The sequence below is a fragment of the Tachypleus tridentatus genome, chromosome 1 (assembly GCF_004210375.1).
Source record: "Tachypleus tridentatus isolate NWPU-2018 chromosome 1, ASM421037v1, whole genome shotgun sequence".
NCBI lineage: Eukaryota > Metazoa > Arthropoda > Merostomata > Xiphosura > Limulidae > Tachypleus > Tachypleus tridentatus.
Window position 1 is genome coordinate 160,050,366 of NC_134825.1, and position 15,584 is coordinate 160,065,949.

The 15,584-nt window shown below is 30.5% G+C and overlaps 1 protein-coding gene across 1 annotated transcript; it reads right to left on the bottom strand.

The window, feature by feature from the left end:
- Positions 1 to 58: 58 nt before the first annotated feature.
- LOC143229023 (ectonucleoside triphosphate diphosphohydrolase 5-like) lies at positions 59 to 15,048 on the bottom strand. Its single transcript, XM_076460672.1, is given in 15 exon segments — positions 59 to 744; positions 993 to 1,102; positions 1,857 to 1,913; positions 3,030 to 3,184; positions 3,406 to 3,502; positions 4,180 to 4,244; positions 4,475 to 4,599; positions 4,601 to 4,641; positions 5,155 to 5,190; positions 5,406 to 5,481; positions 6,009 to 6,152; positions 7,169 to 7,248; positions 12,494 to 12,797; positions 13,746 to 13,941; positions 14,968 to 15,048. Coding segments are annotated over 14 exon segments (1,467 nt in total). The 5' UTR covers positions 13,818 to 13,941; positions 14,968 to 15,048; the 3' UTR covers positions 59 to 639.
- Between the last annotated feature and the right edge of the window lie 536 nt (positions 15,049 to 15,584).

Sequence of the window (15,584 nt, forward strand, 5' to 3'; positions counted from 1 at the left end):
CTAGTTGCCTTAGTTTTGTTATTCGCAACACTTAACACAATGAAGAATTGTATAGCTATAACAGATAAAATGCTTTTAATTTTACTTAAGCAACATACATAATAAGTAAAACTGAGAGATAATTATTTGCCCTATACTTTTGTAAAGTATTCTTTTTCAGTGTATATTTGAAGTTTTGCTACAAGTAACATACCTCAACCATAAAAAAAAATTAGAAACGTAATTGAAACCTTTTAACAAGTTTAAAGAAACTTATCTCAACAACTAAGCTAAAACTTGCTTTAAACAAAGATCAACTAGGGTGCAAAGTCTAATAGCGTGCTTGGAAGATACAAATAAACAAGGGGGGTTACAATAATATAATATATAATTGTTTGTTTGTATATATATATATATATATATATATATTTCTTAAAATATCTTTTTGGTAACTTGTTAAATACTGAAACATGTCTTTGGTTTGAAATTTCACAAAAGTAACTTCTCGCGTAATTTTGATGCATTTCTACCTCGCGTAACAACAAAAACTTTTCATATAATTTCTCAGTTTGTTACAAAGTTATAGCTTGATGCAAAACACCATTTTTTATGACATCTTGTAATGATTCTGAAATAAAACAACAAAGCTATAGTGATGCTTTAACACTTGTAAAGTTTATAATACTTTCGACAAATTCGGGCTAGAAGACTGAAGGCCGCTCCCAGACCCCAGCTTGTCTCAAAGTTCTTGATCTTTTTAATAAGCTGTTTGATAACAAAAAGGGTGAATATTATCTCAGTGCTCTACTTACCATAAATGCATTAAAATATTCTTAGTTTAAATAATATTTATTATCAAACTACAATACTGATAATTTCTGTACTGTAATATATAGCATTGACAAATATGCAAATTTAAAAAACTGCACAGAAAACTGTCTTATAAAACTAGTTTTAAAATAAACTTATTAGATGGACTTGTATATTTATGTTAACTAATTGAAGGTACTTACAGTAATTTCTTTACTTAAATGAAGGTCAAAACCATTGTGGAGTAATGAGCCAATATAGGTTAGGTCCAGACATAGAAAGGGCATGTTGATGTCACCATCACTAGAACAGGCTAAAAGAACACAAAAAAAATTCAAATTAATTCTGTTACTTAACAAGCATTCTCTTTAGTGAGTTTCATTTAAAATAAACAATGGTAGTCAATGATTTATTTTAAATAATCTGTTACTTTCATTGAAACCTGTCACTGTTTAATTATTTGTGTTATTTACTGAGCCAGTTCACTAATATAAACTTGTATCCAAATAAATGTTCTTGATAAATGTATATGTTTAGACACTTTCCACTTACAAGATGCTTTGAGTGATTTCTTTAAAATAATTTACCACATAAAATTAATACAGCTTGCATGATCTCTACTTCCTAACAAGAAAGCTGAAAATAAAATACGTACAGCGTATATCACAAGATCCACGATATCAGAATAAAATGAAAATGTTATTTGATGAGATGATGTAACTTTAGTAGTTAACCTTTTAACAACACTTGTTTTAACTCTACTATTTTATAAAACCTACTACTAAAATTATCACTTGGGTGAAACACCAGAGTATTTACTGAGATATTTCAATTATAATTTGAAAAAGTGTTCATTAAACAAAACTTTGACAAATGTTTAATAAAAAAAAAGTACTACACCTGAAGTTTTTATGAACTGCACTTGCTTGGTGTGTTGAAGCAGATGTTTTAGGATGCATGCAAAAACCAAAACGTCACCTACTCCAAGCATATGCAGTCTATAAAAACTTCAAAGCAAATAATACTTACTCTGCTTAAATAGACCAAATAATTTCTACAAAGCAAACCTTTTTCTGCAGCTTTTAAAAAATCTCCAACTAGCACCACACCACCATCATCTTTATCTGAAAAAGATATAGTAAAACATTACAGCTGAAGGCTTCAATACAGATAAATTTAAAAGGAATTATTAGTTAAGTAAATTCACTAGTAATCAAACCATATTTTTAACTTTCACTATTATTTTCCACTTTTAATATTAAAAATTTGTTACAAGGCTAACTTTGAAAAATCAGTCCCAAAAACTCAACCAGTGTCTTCTTTGGAAAGAATGTAAGTTTTAAGCTTCATAAAATTTATACAGGTAGATTTAATTTTGTAGAACAGTTTTTGAAATCAAATGTATAAATATTTTCTTCCCAACACAACAGTGTAATTAAATGCAACAGTAGTGTAAAATAAACAATACCATGTACGAAAGCTAAATAAACAAAAACGTTTTTGAATAAAATTTTACTTCAAATTCAACTGTTTCTTAACGATGTATTTTCAAGGAAATTTCACAGTGAAGCATTGGCTAAATTGTGTGTGCAAATTTCTTCTTAGAAGACTAAGCTACAAAAAACAAAACCTGATAACACACGAAAGTCTTGAAAACTAGGTTTTTAGCTTTTGTAGTGATATATATATATATATTCTTACAAGCATTTTTGCTTTTAATTTAATTAAATACAACCTTACATCAACTGTGATAGATTTACTATTATATATTTATTTTAACATCTGTTTGTTTCCATGTAATCTATATTTGGAAATGCATATAACTTGTTTTATACTGTTAAACATACACTGTGAAATTCCCACATATTCCCTGAATTTGTAAAAAATTCAACAGTGTAAGAATCAACAATGTATGTATGTAAATATAAGCATTGTTGCCTTAGCTGAAATTTCCAGAAACTTTCCTTTCAAGCTAATAAATAAATGTAACATGCCAAAAGACAGTTTATATTGTTGGTTTGCTCTAGTTGGTACAAACCTCAGAAGCTATAATTGGGAAACTACAGATGTTGACCAGGAACGTTTATAGATTTCAAACATCACACACTGTTTAACTTCAGTGGATTAATATTGGACATTAATATTTCTATGAGCTTCAGCTGTGTAGAATAGTTGTTTAGGACTGAAAATATTAATGTAACATTGAACTATAAATAGTTAGACATCAAATACCATCCTACCTATTAATTTTGAGTCAACAGCTCTGTCATAGTAGTAGGACATACCATACATTGGTCTCTGCTTCACTTCCTCTGCTACGTGTATGTTATTCCCAACAAATGTTTTTGCTCTCTCAAAACAAGCATCAAACCCATACTTTCCAGACTCTAATCCCCTATTTTAAAAAAATATCTATAGAGACCTTCCTAGGACTAACAACTGATATTAATATACCAATTGCTAATACTATGATAAAATACAATATTCTAAAAATGAAATGAAATATGTTACTCAAGGGATGCTTCACAAAGCAGTATACCAAAATTCACTTCACAAAACCATGTTTGAAATTATGTTTCAGAGTAATCTCAAATGATAACAGAAAAATGTACTTACATTACAAGATACTCCATTCCACCATGTTGCCATGATTTCATAATCAGAGAATGAATGCAAGGGCTACGCAGAATTTCGGTTTTACCATCAGCAGATTCTATAAAATTCAACACATTTTAACCTAAACATTATAATCACAAGTAATACGTGGAACAACTGGCAACTACTAAAAGATACAACATACACTCAAACAAAGATCTCAAACATGAACTCCAATACTGAATACAACAAACTTTTAATGTCCCCCAGTATTGGTGTAATTTTTGTTAAATGTGTTTCCTGTCATATAATAATAATAAAAAAAAAAAAAATACACACACATAAGGCTGACAAAGAACCCCATGCTACACAAATTTGGACAAAACAAAATGAACAAATATAATCATAAAAAATAAGAGAACCATTTCGTTTGAAAAGTATAAAAAATATAAAATCAAAGAAGAGAATAAATAATAATGTATGTGGTACTTTCAAAAAAATTAGGCAGCTGATAATAGGTTTTTCAATGTTATGTTCATTTTCTTATCTACATTTATGTGCAATTGTTTCTGTTACATTAAATTGGACTAACTTTAATTCCTGTCCTAATATTATCACATCAGTGCAAAAGCAACATTGTTACACAATGAATATTCAAGTTAACTTTATTTTATGTAATAATGATTTATAACACTGAAACGTATTTTCAATTTAACCGGAATTTCTAATTACCATCCAATATCTTACATTCATTTAAGGTACCAATTACATTTTTTTCTGACCAGTAAAACTTACTTTCACCAGAACTTGATGATTTAAGTATGGAGAGGCGAGCAGACATTAGTCCATTACCCAAATAACTGTAAGAAAAACACAGAATATAGTGAAGGAACTGTATTATTTTATTTCTAGATCAATAACAATCCTGGAAGATACTTTAAAAAGAGTTCATTTGATCCACCATCCATCATTGTTTAGAAATAAAAGTACCACAGTTATGTACTATTATAGCTTGCATACACACAAAAACTTTTAACACAGGTGTTTCAGCTCACCAACAAAAACTAATGTTTTTTTAAGTGCTTGTTACCTGTGGGTATAAAGGAAAGCAGGTTTTTCTTGAATATTTAACTTCACTAAGTATTCTGTGGGAATGGATGCTAGCATCTCCAGATTGGTTGGCTGAAATGTGATCTGAGTGGAGCCACCCCCCAAGATCTAGTGTGGCAACAGTGTGTGAACCACTGCTTAAATGGCCTATAAAATATAAAATTAATTAATACATTATCACTTAATAACTCTCTTTTTTTCCCATAAAGTATGTGCAGTACCTTGTACTAGTGTCTGTACACACATTTCTTAACCCACAATTATTTTTTCATACATATTTTGTGTATTAATATTTGACAACAAAATGGCTTACAGGCCAACAACAGTTCTTTCCAAAAATTTAGGACATTTTCTGACTCCTGACACCTTTTACTCAGTCATGTGTTCATTCACCAAATACGTATAGAAAAACATTGCATGAAAAATGAAAAATATAAATTTATTATTCATTGTTTCTGTAGGATATATGATGTAACATTATAAAATTTCTATCAGAGCCTTTTGTTACAGTAATACTTGTTTATTTACAGAGTACTGCTATACATATTCAAATACATGTTTATCTATGGATATATCCCAAAAATATCGTAAGAAAACTAAGTTTTGAGGGTCTTAAATTACAATAATATATTTTTTAAAATTCCATAAATTAAGACTTACCTAAAAGAAAATTAACTGTATACCATGCAAAAATTCCTAGAGAAAGAGAAATATTTTAATTATTAAGTGAAGAAAAAAAAGATAACATCAAATGATGAAAATTTTTTATCTACTTACAGAAAATCACAAAAGTACTATGAAAAATAAATGATTTAAAATAACATATATAAAAATCATCCAAGCTGCTATCACATTCACTTCACATTTTTGTTTTCAAACCTTACTGGGCTTGAATCTAATGGTATTCTTACCTTCATCATCTCCATTCATGATTGAAACCGAACCATTGGAAGCGTCAAATGGGTAGCTTTTGATTTTTTTGTCGACCTACACGATGATAAGTTTGCTTTATGAAAACATCTAGACTTATGATTTCTTAAAATCAATATATATAAAAAAATCACCATGTTTCAGAAACTCAAAATATAAGGTGGAGTATCTGTAATGTTCTTCAATTTCAATTCCCAAAAATATCTATTTTGTTTGTTGATATAAAAGTACTTTACAATTTAAACATTTAAATATAGAGTCAAAGATACAAAAACTGTAAAACATCAGATACAAATCTTTTTTCTTTTTTTTTTCAGTGTCTTAAAGTAAACTAATTATTCTCTGTATAGAAAAGTTCACCTCAACATCGTGTTAAATACTGAAGAACAAAGAAGCTGTAAAATTAAATATCACAACATGGGAAGTTTATTCCAGAATTAACTTTTATGAGATTAACTGTGGGACTAAATATTATGTACACAGAAAACTTAATACTTATGAACCAAGATAATGTATGCCAAAAACTTATTTATTGATTGAACTCATGAACAAATTTTAATTGTATAGTAAACAAGACCAGTAACCTCATCTAGAATGGCATCAGCTGTATGAGTCGGTAGAAATCTAAGTCCTGCTGTTGCCTTCAAAGACAAGGGGGTGCTACTCCACAATTCAGGTGGAATCACTGTTTTAGCCTTTTCTAAAAGGGGTACAATACTGCTGGCAACCTGAAAGATACCTTACTACATTTAATATAATTATACTAAGATTCTCAACTTCTTAAAAGTGATAGCTGCATGTTTGTTCAATATTACAAAGCCAATGCTTAGTCTTCACATTTTTTATCCAGCAAAGGATAAGTTCCCACAGATACAAAGCATACAAATAATGTACATTTTTCTTTGTAGATATTAAAAGGTGGCAACCACTTTTTGGTAAAAGACACTATAGGTTGAAGTACCATACAAACTACGATGTAAGCAAAATACAAGTACATTTACATCCAATTCATAATGACACATTTTACAATCCACAAAATAAAAATGTATCATTAAAAAATAGGCATACAAGAATCTAACATTATGGTAACATCCTGAGATAAACAATATCCTAAAATGAACATGCAGGTTAATGCAAATACAAATGAAACTGAATCTGATGAATTAATTTTTGCCAATTTAACAATAAAATTTAAATACAGGCAGACTTTTACTCTTTAAAGATACATCACATTAAATACAGATTAGATGGTATTAAAAAAATACAAAATATTAACAATAAGCATTTATCAGCAAATTTTAATCTGTTCAAAAAGAATAATTAAATAGCTTTAAAACATTTCTCTAATTTATTAAAACCCTTACAATACCTTCAGTAAGAAAAATAGCAACATTTATCAGATAATATACAAAATCTTCATGGTGATTAAACAAAGTTGAAATGGGCAGCAGTTACATAGTGATACTTGAAGAGAACATCTCCAAGATCTGGTAAAAACTACCCTTCCACCTGAGATACCTGTGTAATCTTCCAAGACTTTCTCAAGTGTTACTCTGTCACTTGCTGCACTTTTCATCTTTGTTTATTTGTCATCTTAATAATACCTTTGGCTAAACTGAAGAACTTTTGAAATATTTCTAAACATTTGAGAATCCTAAAACAAATTATTCGAGGTTAATGAAGGCTACAAAAACAGTTATTTTAAATTGAAATCCTCCAAAAAGTATTTTTCACCACAACTCACCTCTGATGGAGATTCAGCATAGCTTGATAGTCCAGGTTTAACCTCTTGAAAGTATTCATCCAGAAGGTTTAGGCCTGTTTCTATAAATAAATTAATAATTTGAGTTCAGTAATTTTATATTTAATTCACCTCCCTAGCTACATCTTAAAACATTTTACTGTTATTTTCAATATTACTGTAACACATACACAGTAATTACAGTGGAAATAATGCATAAAAAAATTAATTTATTCATAAACTAAGATTTGCTTTATCATTACAGAATTTTTATTTTAAATTTAAAAGATCACAAATTAATAGTTAAGTCAAGGTAAAATAACTCAAAACTGACTTTGCCAGATTGTAATTTCATCTTAAAAGAAAACCAAAAGTGGAGAGAGAGAAAGAGAAAGTTGTTTTCAGTGGATAGTTATTTGAAATTAATTAGAAAAAATAGCAATAAATGCAAGTCTGAATGATATCAACTGGACACCAGCAGGAAAGATTATAAAAATTTAAGGAAGAGGAAAGCAAAAGACAAGAAAGCTGCCTAACTGAAAAAAATCATTTCACTCGAATAATAGTAAGATGCAGGAATGAGGTACACCATGACAAACTTAGAAGATAAAATTGTTTTTATCAACATAGGTTCAAATAATATCCAACCATGAAAATAAAGAAAAATAAAATCTTAATGACAGAATGATGTGAAACAGATAAAGAAAAGGAGCTGACCAAATATGAAATCTGGAATCCAGGACAATAGGTATCACTGGGGAAACAGATCAGGTGTGTTCTGAATCAGATCACAAATGCCAGTAAGAAAGAGGAAACAATGGAGAAGATCACACCTAACAGGAAAGCAGGGAAACAAAGGTCTCAACTTTATATGAGTGGCAACAACTACCATCAACTACAGGTTACACGGGTTGAAGACACATTATCAACATTTAAGATGAAAAGAAATTCAAACCTTAATGTTGAAATGATCAAGCTAGCAATGCTGGTAGAAAATCTAGATAAAAAAACTATCTGGAGATTCTCACCTGATAAGACACGTACTGTTGAATAGACAATAAAATATGGTAATGCTATGCCAAAACTGAAAAAGTTATTTACGAGAAAGAAAAAAAACTACTCAGTTAAAGACGACACAGTCATGTGAAAAAGTTAGGACACCCTATGAAAGCCTGTGTATTTTTGTAACATTTTTGGATATATAGATATTTAATCTCAATATTTACTGAGAGATTATAGGAATATAACTAAACAATTAAAACAGAAGAAATTCTTTAAGATTTTCTGTAAATGTAATTCTACAAAAATGTATATTCTAACTGAGGAAAAAGTTAGGACACCCCCACATTTATTCCCACTTAAAATGGCTCAACTCACACACAGGTGTATCGTACCAGGTGCACATGATTAGAAGATTGTTACTCAGCATTTTGAATGAGGCTTGCCCTATTTAAACCTCAGACATTTAATTTGGTGTGCTCCTGACAGTTGAAATGAGAGTGAGCACCATGGTGAGAGCAAAAGAGCTGTCTGAGGCCTTCAGAAAGAAAATTGTAGCAGCTTATGAGTCTAGTAAGGGATTTAAAAAGATCCCAAAAGATTTTGAAATCAGCCATTCCACTTTCGGGAAAATAGTCAACAAGTGGAGGGCTTTCAAAACAACTGCCAACATGCCCAGGTCTGATCGTCCAAGCAAGTTCACCCCAAGAGCAGACTGCAAGATGCTATAAGAGGTCTCTAAACACCCTAACATGTCATCACGGGACCTACAGCAGGCTCGGACTACTGTTGACGTGAAAGTGCATGCCTCTATAATCAGAAAGAGACTGCACAAGTTTAACTTGCATGGGAGGTGTGCAAGGAGGAAACCTTTGCTCTCTAAGAGAAATATCAAGACCAGACTGAAGTTTGCCAGAGAGAATGTAGACAAAGACCAGGACTTCTGGAATAATGTTCTTTGGACAGATGAGTCCAAAAGTGAATTATTTGGACACCAAAACAGAGGACATGTTTGGCGTAAACCAAATACAGCATTCCAGGAAAACAACCTCATACCAACTGTGAAGCATGAAGGTGGAAGTGTCATGGTTTGGAGCTGCAGGACCTGGACAGCTTACAATCATAGAATCTACCATGAATTCTACCGTGTATCAGAGAGTGCTTTAGGATCATGTGAGATCATCTGTAAGAAAAGTAAAGCTGAAGTGGACCTGGACCCTGCAACATGACAATGACCCAAAACATACCAGTAAATCCACCAAGGACTAGCTGAAAACTAAGAAATTGAGCGTCCTGGAATGGCCGAGTCAAAGCCCAGATCTTAAACCCATTGACAATGGGCTGTACATGCAAGAAATCCCTTAAACATCTCACAGCTGAAGGAATTCTGCATTGAGGAGTGGGGCAAACTTTCTTCAGACAGATGGCAACAAGAAGCATCTCACTGCAGTTATTTCAGCCAAAGGGGGTAACACTAGCTATTAGGGGGTAGGGTGTTCTAACTTTTTCCTCAGTTAGAATATGCATTTTTGTAGAATTACATTTACAGAAGATCTTGAAAAGTCTTTTCTTCAGTTTTAATTGTTTAGTTATATTCCTATAATCTCTCAGTATTGTTAAAATTGAGATTAAATATCTATATATCCAAAAATGTTACAAAAATGTACAGGCTTTCATGGGGTGTCCTAACTTTTTCACATGACTGTATATACTAAAGTGTGTGCGTGGGGGGTCAAACAAAGGCCATATAACTTTGGTAACAAAACAAGTAGCAAGGTGAAACAAAATAAATTGCACTAAATACAGGGAAAATAGTTTTCACAAGAACTGGAATTTACACATTATTGGGAAATTAATATAAAAATATAAAATCACTGTAAAAACACAATGTTGAAATACAAATTCAAATACATCTCAGAACAGCTGGTATGGGTATTAACATTTTTGCTGATAAGGAGAGAACATTTCAACCTGAAGATGACCTAGGAAGGTCAAAACATTGTTCTCTCCTTATCAGCAAAAGTGTTCATACCCATACCAGCTGCACCGAGATACATTTTTATTTCGAGTGGGTTTCTCATCATCAAAAAAAATAAATTCAGTTTACCTAGTTTGAAGGAACTGCTAGGTGAAAAATAAATTACTTCAATATCAAAAAATGTGCTAAGAAATTTTACTTTGCTAAAAGGAAAATAAAGTATGGAATAACAGAAAACATAAACAAACATCTGATATACTAGTACTTGTTCAGCCAGACTATATTTAAAACCTGAACTTAGTTTTTGGAAACCCTCCATCCTAAAGAATTTATAAGATGCTACTTTTTATACTGTTATTAGGAACTTAACTCATGAATAGTTTTGGTAAATCATGAGTACCTCTATATATTACACAAGTTTCTTAAAATCATTCTGATCAAGTAGACAAAACTGGATGATTCTGCTGAAAAAGATAACAAAACCTGAGAAGAAAGATAACTAAAACTGAAAAGATAAATCAAGTAAAAGCAATTAAAGAACCAACAGACCTGAGAAATCAGAAACCTGTGTTCTTTGACCAAAATGGGGAACAAGATGGCTAAGTATGAGTAAGAGATGCTGTCACAACCAGTTATCTAAAGAGAGAATACAAAGAAACAATGTGGAAATTGTGATACTATGAAATACCTTTTACCAGAAGAGCTAATAAAATTATACAATAAGTTATAATTAAGAACACAGTCTTCAATACGAGTAATAAGCAAAATACGGTTTCTATGACTACTCTACCCTCTGAGTACCTTGAAGATTGTTTTTTTTCTTTTGATAACTTAGGATTTCTACAAAAATTCATTGAATGAGAAAGGGTAAGTCCGTAACATAAGCCCTTGGGACATTAAGTGTATAATGATAATGAACATGCTTATCTTGGCCAACAAGAAAATAGTGTTTCACACAAAACAATTATTCAAAATATGGTACAGCCCATAACCTTTTTAAAATCTCATTTACTAAGCAAGTCTCAGAAACATACAAAACAAAGTGACTTGACATACCAAAGACGATGAATGAGAGGCCACAAAAGTGCATTATAAATGAGTCTGACCTCTAATAACACTTTAGTTATAAGTGTTAAACATTAATTTAGAAAAAAGATGCCATATAATTATATTCACAAGTCCCCAAAATGTAACAAAAAGTAAATGCAAAATAAAAATAGACAAACTCAGGATGTTGGCTATTTGCAATGTGAAAAAAATAAAAAGAATTATTAAAATACTATTAGAAACCAAAGGCTCAACAATCTTTGAATGCCATAAATATCTATAGATTGATCAGACACTAAGCAGAGTAAACCTCAGAAGTTATAAGTTGTGAAGATAAAAGGTCTTTAGGGAAGGCAAGGGGTAAAAATGAACATTAAAAGTTTGTGAAACTTGATGACATTCACAGGCAAATATTTAGAGAAAATAGCACATCACACTTTCCAGTTTCTTGCTAAAAAAAATCAGCACAGTCCAAAGATTTAATTTCTAGCAGGAAAGGATTGCCAATGTGGCTTATCTGTTAAAATTAACAGTAAACCAAAAGTTGCATGGTTTGAAATACTCTGGCAATCCTTTTTTATTCTAGCAGTGTAAATATACATTACACATGGCAAATCTGAGAAAGAAAATTCACAAAAAGCCTCAGCAATATAAAAATGAAAGATATTTTCTGCCAAAGGTATAATTACATAAGATGAGAATCATTAATTCTACAGTTAAGAAAACCCAAGGGTCTGGAACCTTAATAATCTAAGGTCAATCTAATAAGTACAAGTAAACTCCAAAACAGGAAACTTCCTGACAGAAGATTGGACCATTGACAACATGTAGAACAATAAACAATATTTATATTTCCACCATGAGATAAAAGAGAGAGAAAAAGTTCAAGTGAAATAAAGAAAATGGCAGTTATAACAGAAAATATCAGAAACATGTATGAAAAAAGGTATGAGCATAACAGACATGCAAAACTCACTAGAATTTAAATCTTCAAAGATATAAGATGAATGAAAAAAGAGAGTACATTAATAGAAGCTATCCAGTAGCTATATTTAGATGAAACTTCAATCCATAATGCTGACTTAGATTAGAAAAGCAATCAAAATAAAACAACTGAACAATTTTTCTGAATAGTTCACTAAAACTTAAAAAGGTAATTTTACACTTATTTGAATCAAAATATTTCATGCCAGAGGAATAATTATAATAAAGATATCAGAATTTCATACATCACATCTACTTTAATCCTTGTTCTACAATTAAGTTATGTTGTTATGCTTTGGTTAATGTTCAAGATCTTTCACCTGTGCTGTTTGAGAAGGTGAAAACATGAATCCGTGTTCCTGTACTACCACCATCAAAAACTATTGCATACGATCTGTTTGTAGCTTCATCTCCATGTTGTACTTCTGCCACCTTCTTAATGGTAGAGAATGGACCAACATAAGCCACTGCACACACCAATAACAACATGCCACATACGACAGTTGTAGACATGATTGTAAGAGGTATCACGGAGCAGCGTGCCTTTTTGGAAGAAATTTTAAAATCACCCACAGTGTAAACAGTTCTTGATGACTGTGTGTCTACCAACAGTAAGCCCTGTGCCTGCATACATGTAAAAAAAAAAAAACAGACCAATATTTACAGCAAAGAGTTATTTTAAAATTCTATTATAAGGGTTATTAAACTACTTATAGAAACAGTAGGTGTATTCAGCTTAAAAGGAATCAAGAATTTTATTTTTTTAACCTTTTGAATAAAGTGGGCTTATATTTGTTTATCAAAAATTTACAGTAGTTACTAACACCAGAAAAACAGTGTTGTCACTGAATAATTCTTATTAGCTAATAATATTATTGGATTATGTTCATATAATACTTACTGCCCTGTTTTTTTTTATATATATATAAAATACTTATTAGTTACAGGAAACTTTTCTCTTTATTATCTCTACAAATTAATTCAACATCCATATACAGCTATGTGTTTATTTGTTATTTTTAGTCCTTGAACAGCAGCAATCATCATTTGATACTGTTACCTACAGCATTTCTGCTGTTTAGGGGTTAATATGCACAATATAAATAAATATTTCAGACTTTTATTACAGACAGAAAATTTAAATTTTCATTCTGAAAACATAATAACACTTCAGAGAACAACTCGAAAATAATTTTAGCTTTTTATGATTTATTACTTGTAAAGCAATGAATTAAATTTATCTTTCATTGTCAATAACATACAAAACATTTGTTACTGCTTCAATTATATTGTTTTGGTATTATATTAACTTCTTACTTAAAGACTAACTATTATAATACATTAGATACTGTATACCATTTTCAATACTGAACTTAGTCACAGTTTTTAAGCCAATTACTTTTTATCCTTTTACAAAACACAGAAGTATCCTATCTATATTAATAAGAATGTATTTCATTCAAAGATATTTTGCACATATCTGATCACACATAAATGTGCTCTTTTTCTAAAAAATATTAACCTATACATACAGTGTGTGCACATAAAACAACTAAATAGTAAATCACAAACCATTATTTCATAAGTAACAAGACAACCTGCTTCCTTTAAACCCAGCAGCTGACTAGGTATTATCATGGTCATGGAGACCAATAAACGCAAAATACAGTTGTAGCTTTGTTACAGTACTACATGAGGCCTCATACAACAGCTGTTGTTTAGTATATTTAGCTATAGTATCTTTAGACCACAATACTATTCTTGGATTCTAAATACAAAAAAAACAAAAAACACCAGTTGTAAGTGTTCCTAATACAAATGTGCCAGTACTGAGAATATACAGAATTAAACATTAACATTTTAATGCTAAGAGAAAGTCCAATAAAAAAATATATTCAGTGAAGTTCATTTTAAAACTCCATCATTGCAAAATAAAACAATAATATTTCAATTCAAAATTTTTTCATACATCACATAAATTAACTCAGTTTAGCTGATGAGATTTTTATCATGCTTAACAATTTATAAGAGGTACTTCATTCAACTTTACTAAACATTTGCCTGTTAACAAAGTTCTATATATCATTAACACTTAAATAATACTTATCAAAGATGAAGTTTGAAAAATTAAGTTTAACTTGAACTAAAACAGGAGAAACATCCCTTATTGTTACAAATACATTTATAAATAAACTTAGCTCTTACTAACTACTTATTACATATATTTTGTACTTTACTCATGTATTAATGACTTCATTTCTGATTCATTTACACTTAATGATTCTATCAAATCAAAGTCATTCTTATTTGTTCTTCATTATTCCATTTTCATTGAGGTAAATATTCTTTTTTAAATGCTTTTTGGCCGAAATCCCCTAAAACTGAACAGTGAAGATCTTAAAAGCTTATGATTGGCATTATCATAAACATTGAATTAGTTAGTAGTTGTTTTGTATTAGACACAAATTTAACTACATTGCTTCACTTACAAAGATGAAGAAAAAAAAAGATTTGAATATAAAATTAAAATTCATATGGTACATTAATTTGTGAGCAAACAGCCCCTGGGTTATAAATTTAATTTTGTATTATTTTTTCAGTACACACACTGTACATACTATTACTGTAAGTTTAGCTTAGTTAATTAAAAGCGTTGAAACGAGTAGTTTTGTCTCGGTATAGGCTAAACTTCCAAAAGCCTCAAATTAAAATCTGTATATAAATATGGAAAATTAAAGTTTAATTAAATTGTGTTATATACATGCATAAAAACATATTTATCCTAGATGCTTACCTTCTGTCACGAATAAACATTCATAATTTAATTCTGCTCACATTACATTTTGCACCAAGCCATCTTCCAAACTTCGCCAAAGATCACATAATAATTATCGTCGCTATTAACCAATCAGAACTCAGAGAAATCATCACGCCTAAGAATTGTGATAAAAAATCTCATTAATTGCAGATGGCCCACCCTTCTCTCCCAGTTGTTCTTAATTTGTCAATTTGACCAGCTCAACCAACAATAATTAAATGCTTTTGTTTCGTTAGAATTAAGCACAAAGCTACACAATGGGTTATCTGTGCTCTGCCCACCACGGGTATCGAAACCCGGTTTTTAGTGTGTAAGTCCGCAGACATACCACTGTGCCACTGGTGGGCATAATTAAATGCAAGACCTAAGGAAGACTTGTGGAGGAGAAAAGGTCTGAAGCATTATTTCAATACACATCTAACTTTGAACCAGATATTGACAAATTAAGAATAATGTGAAAAAAATAAACAAACGTATCTGTATTTTAGGTGAGTATTACCGCAAGGATATATAATGCAGAGATGCTAACTATTACGATTTTGGTGTATACATTACGACTATACGCTCATACAGACAAATATTACGACTTTTTA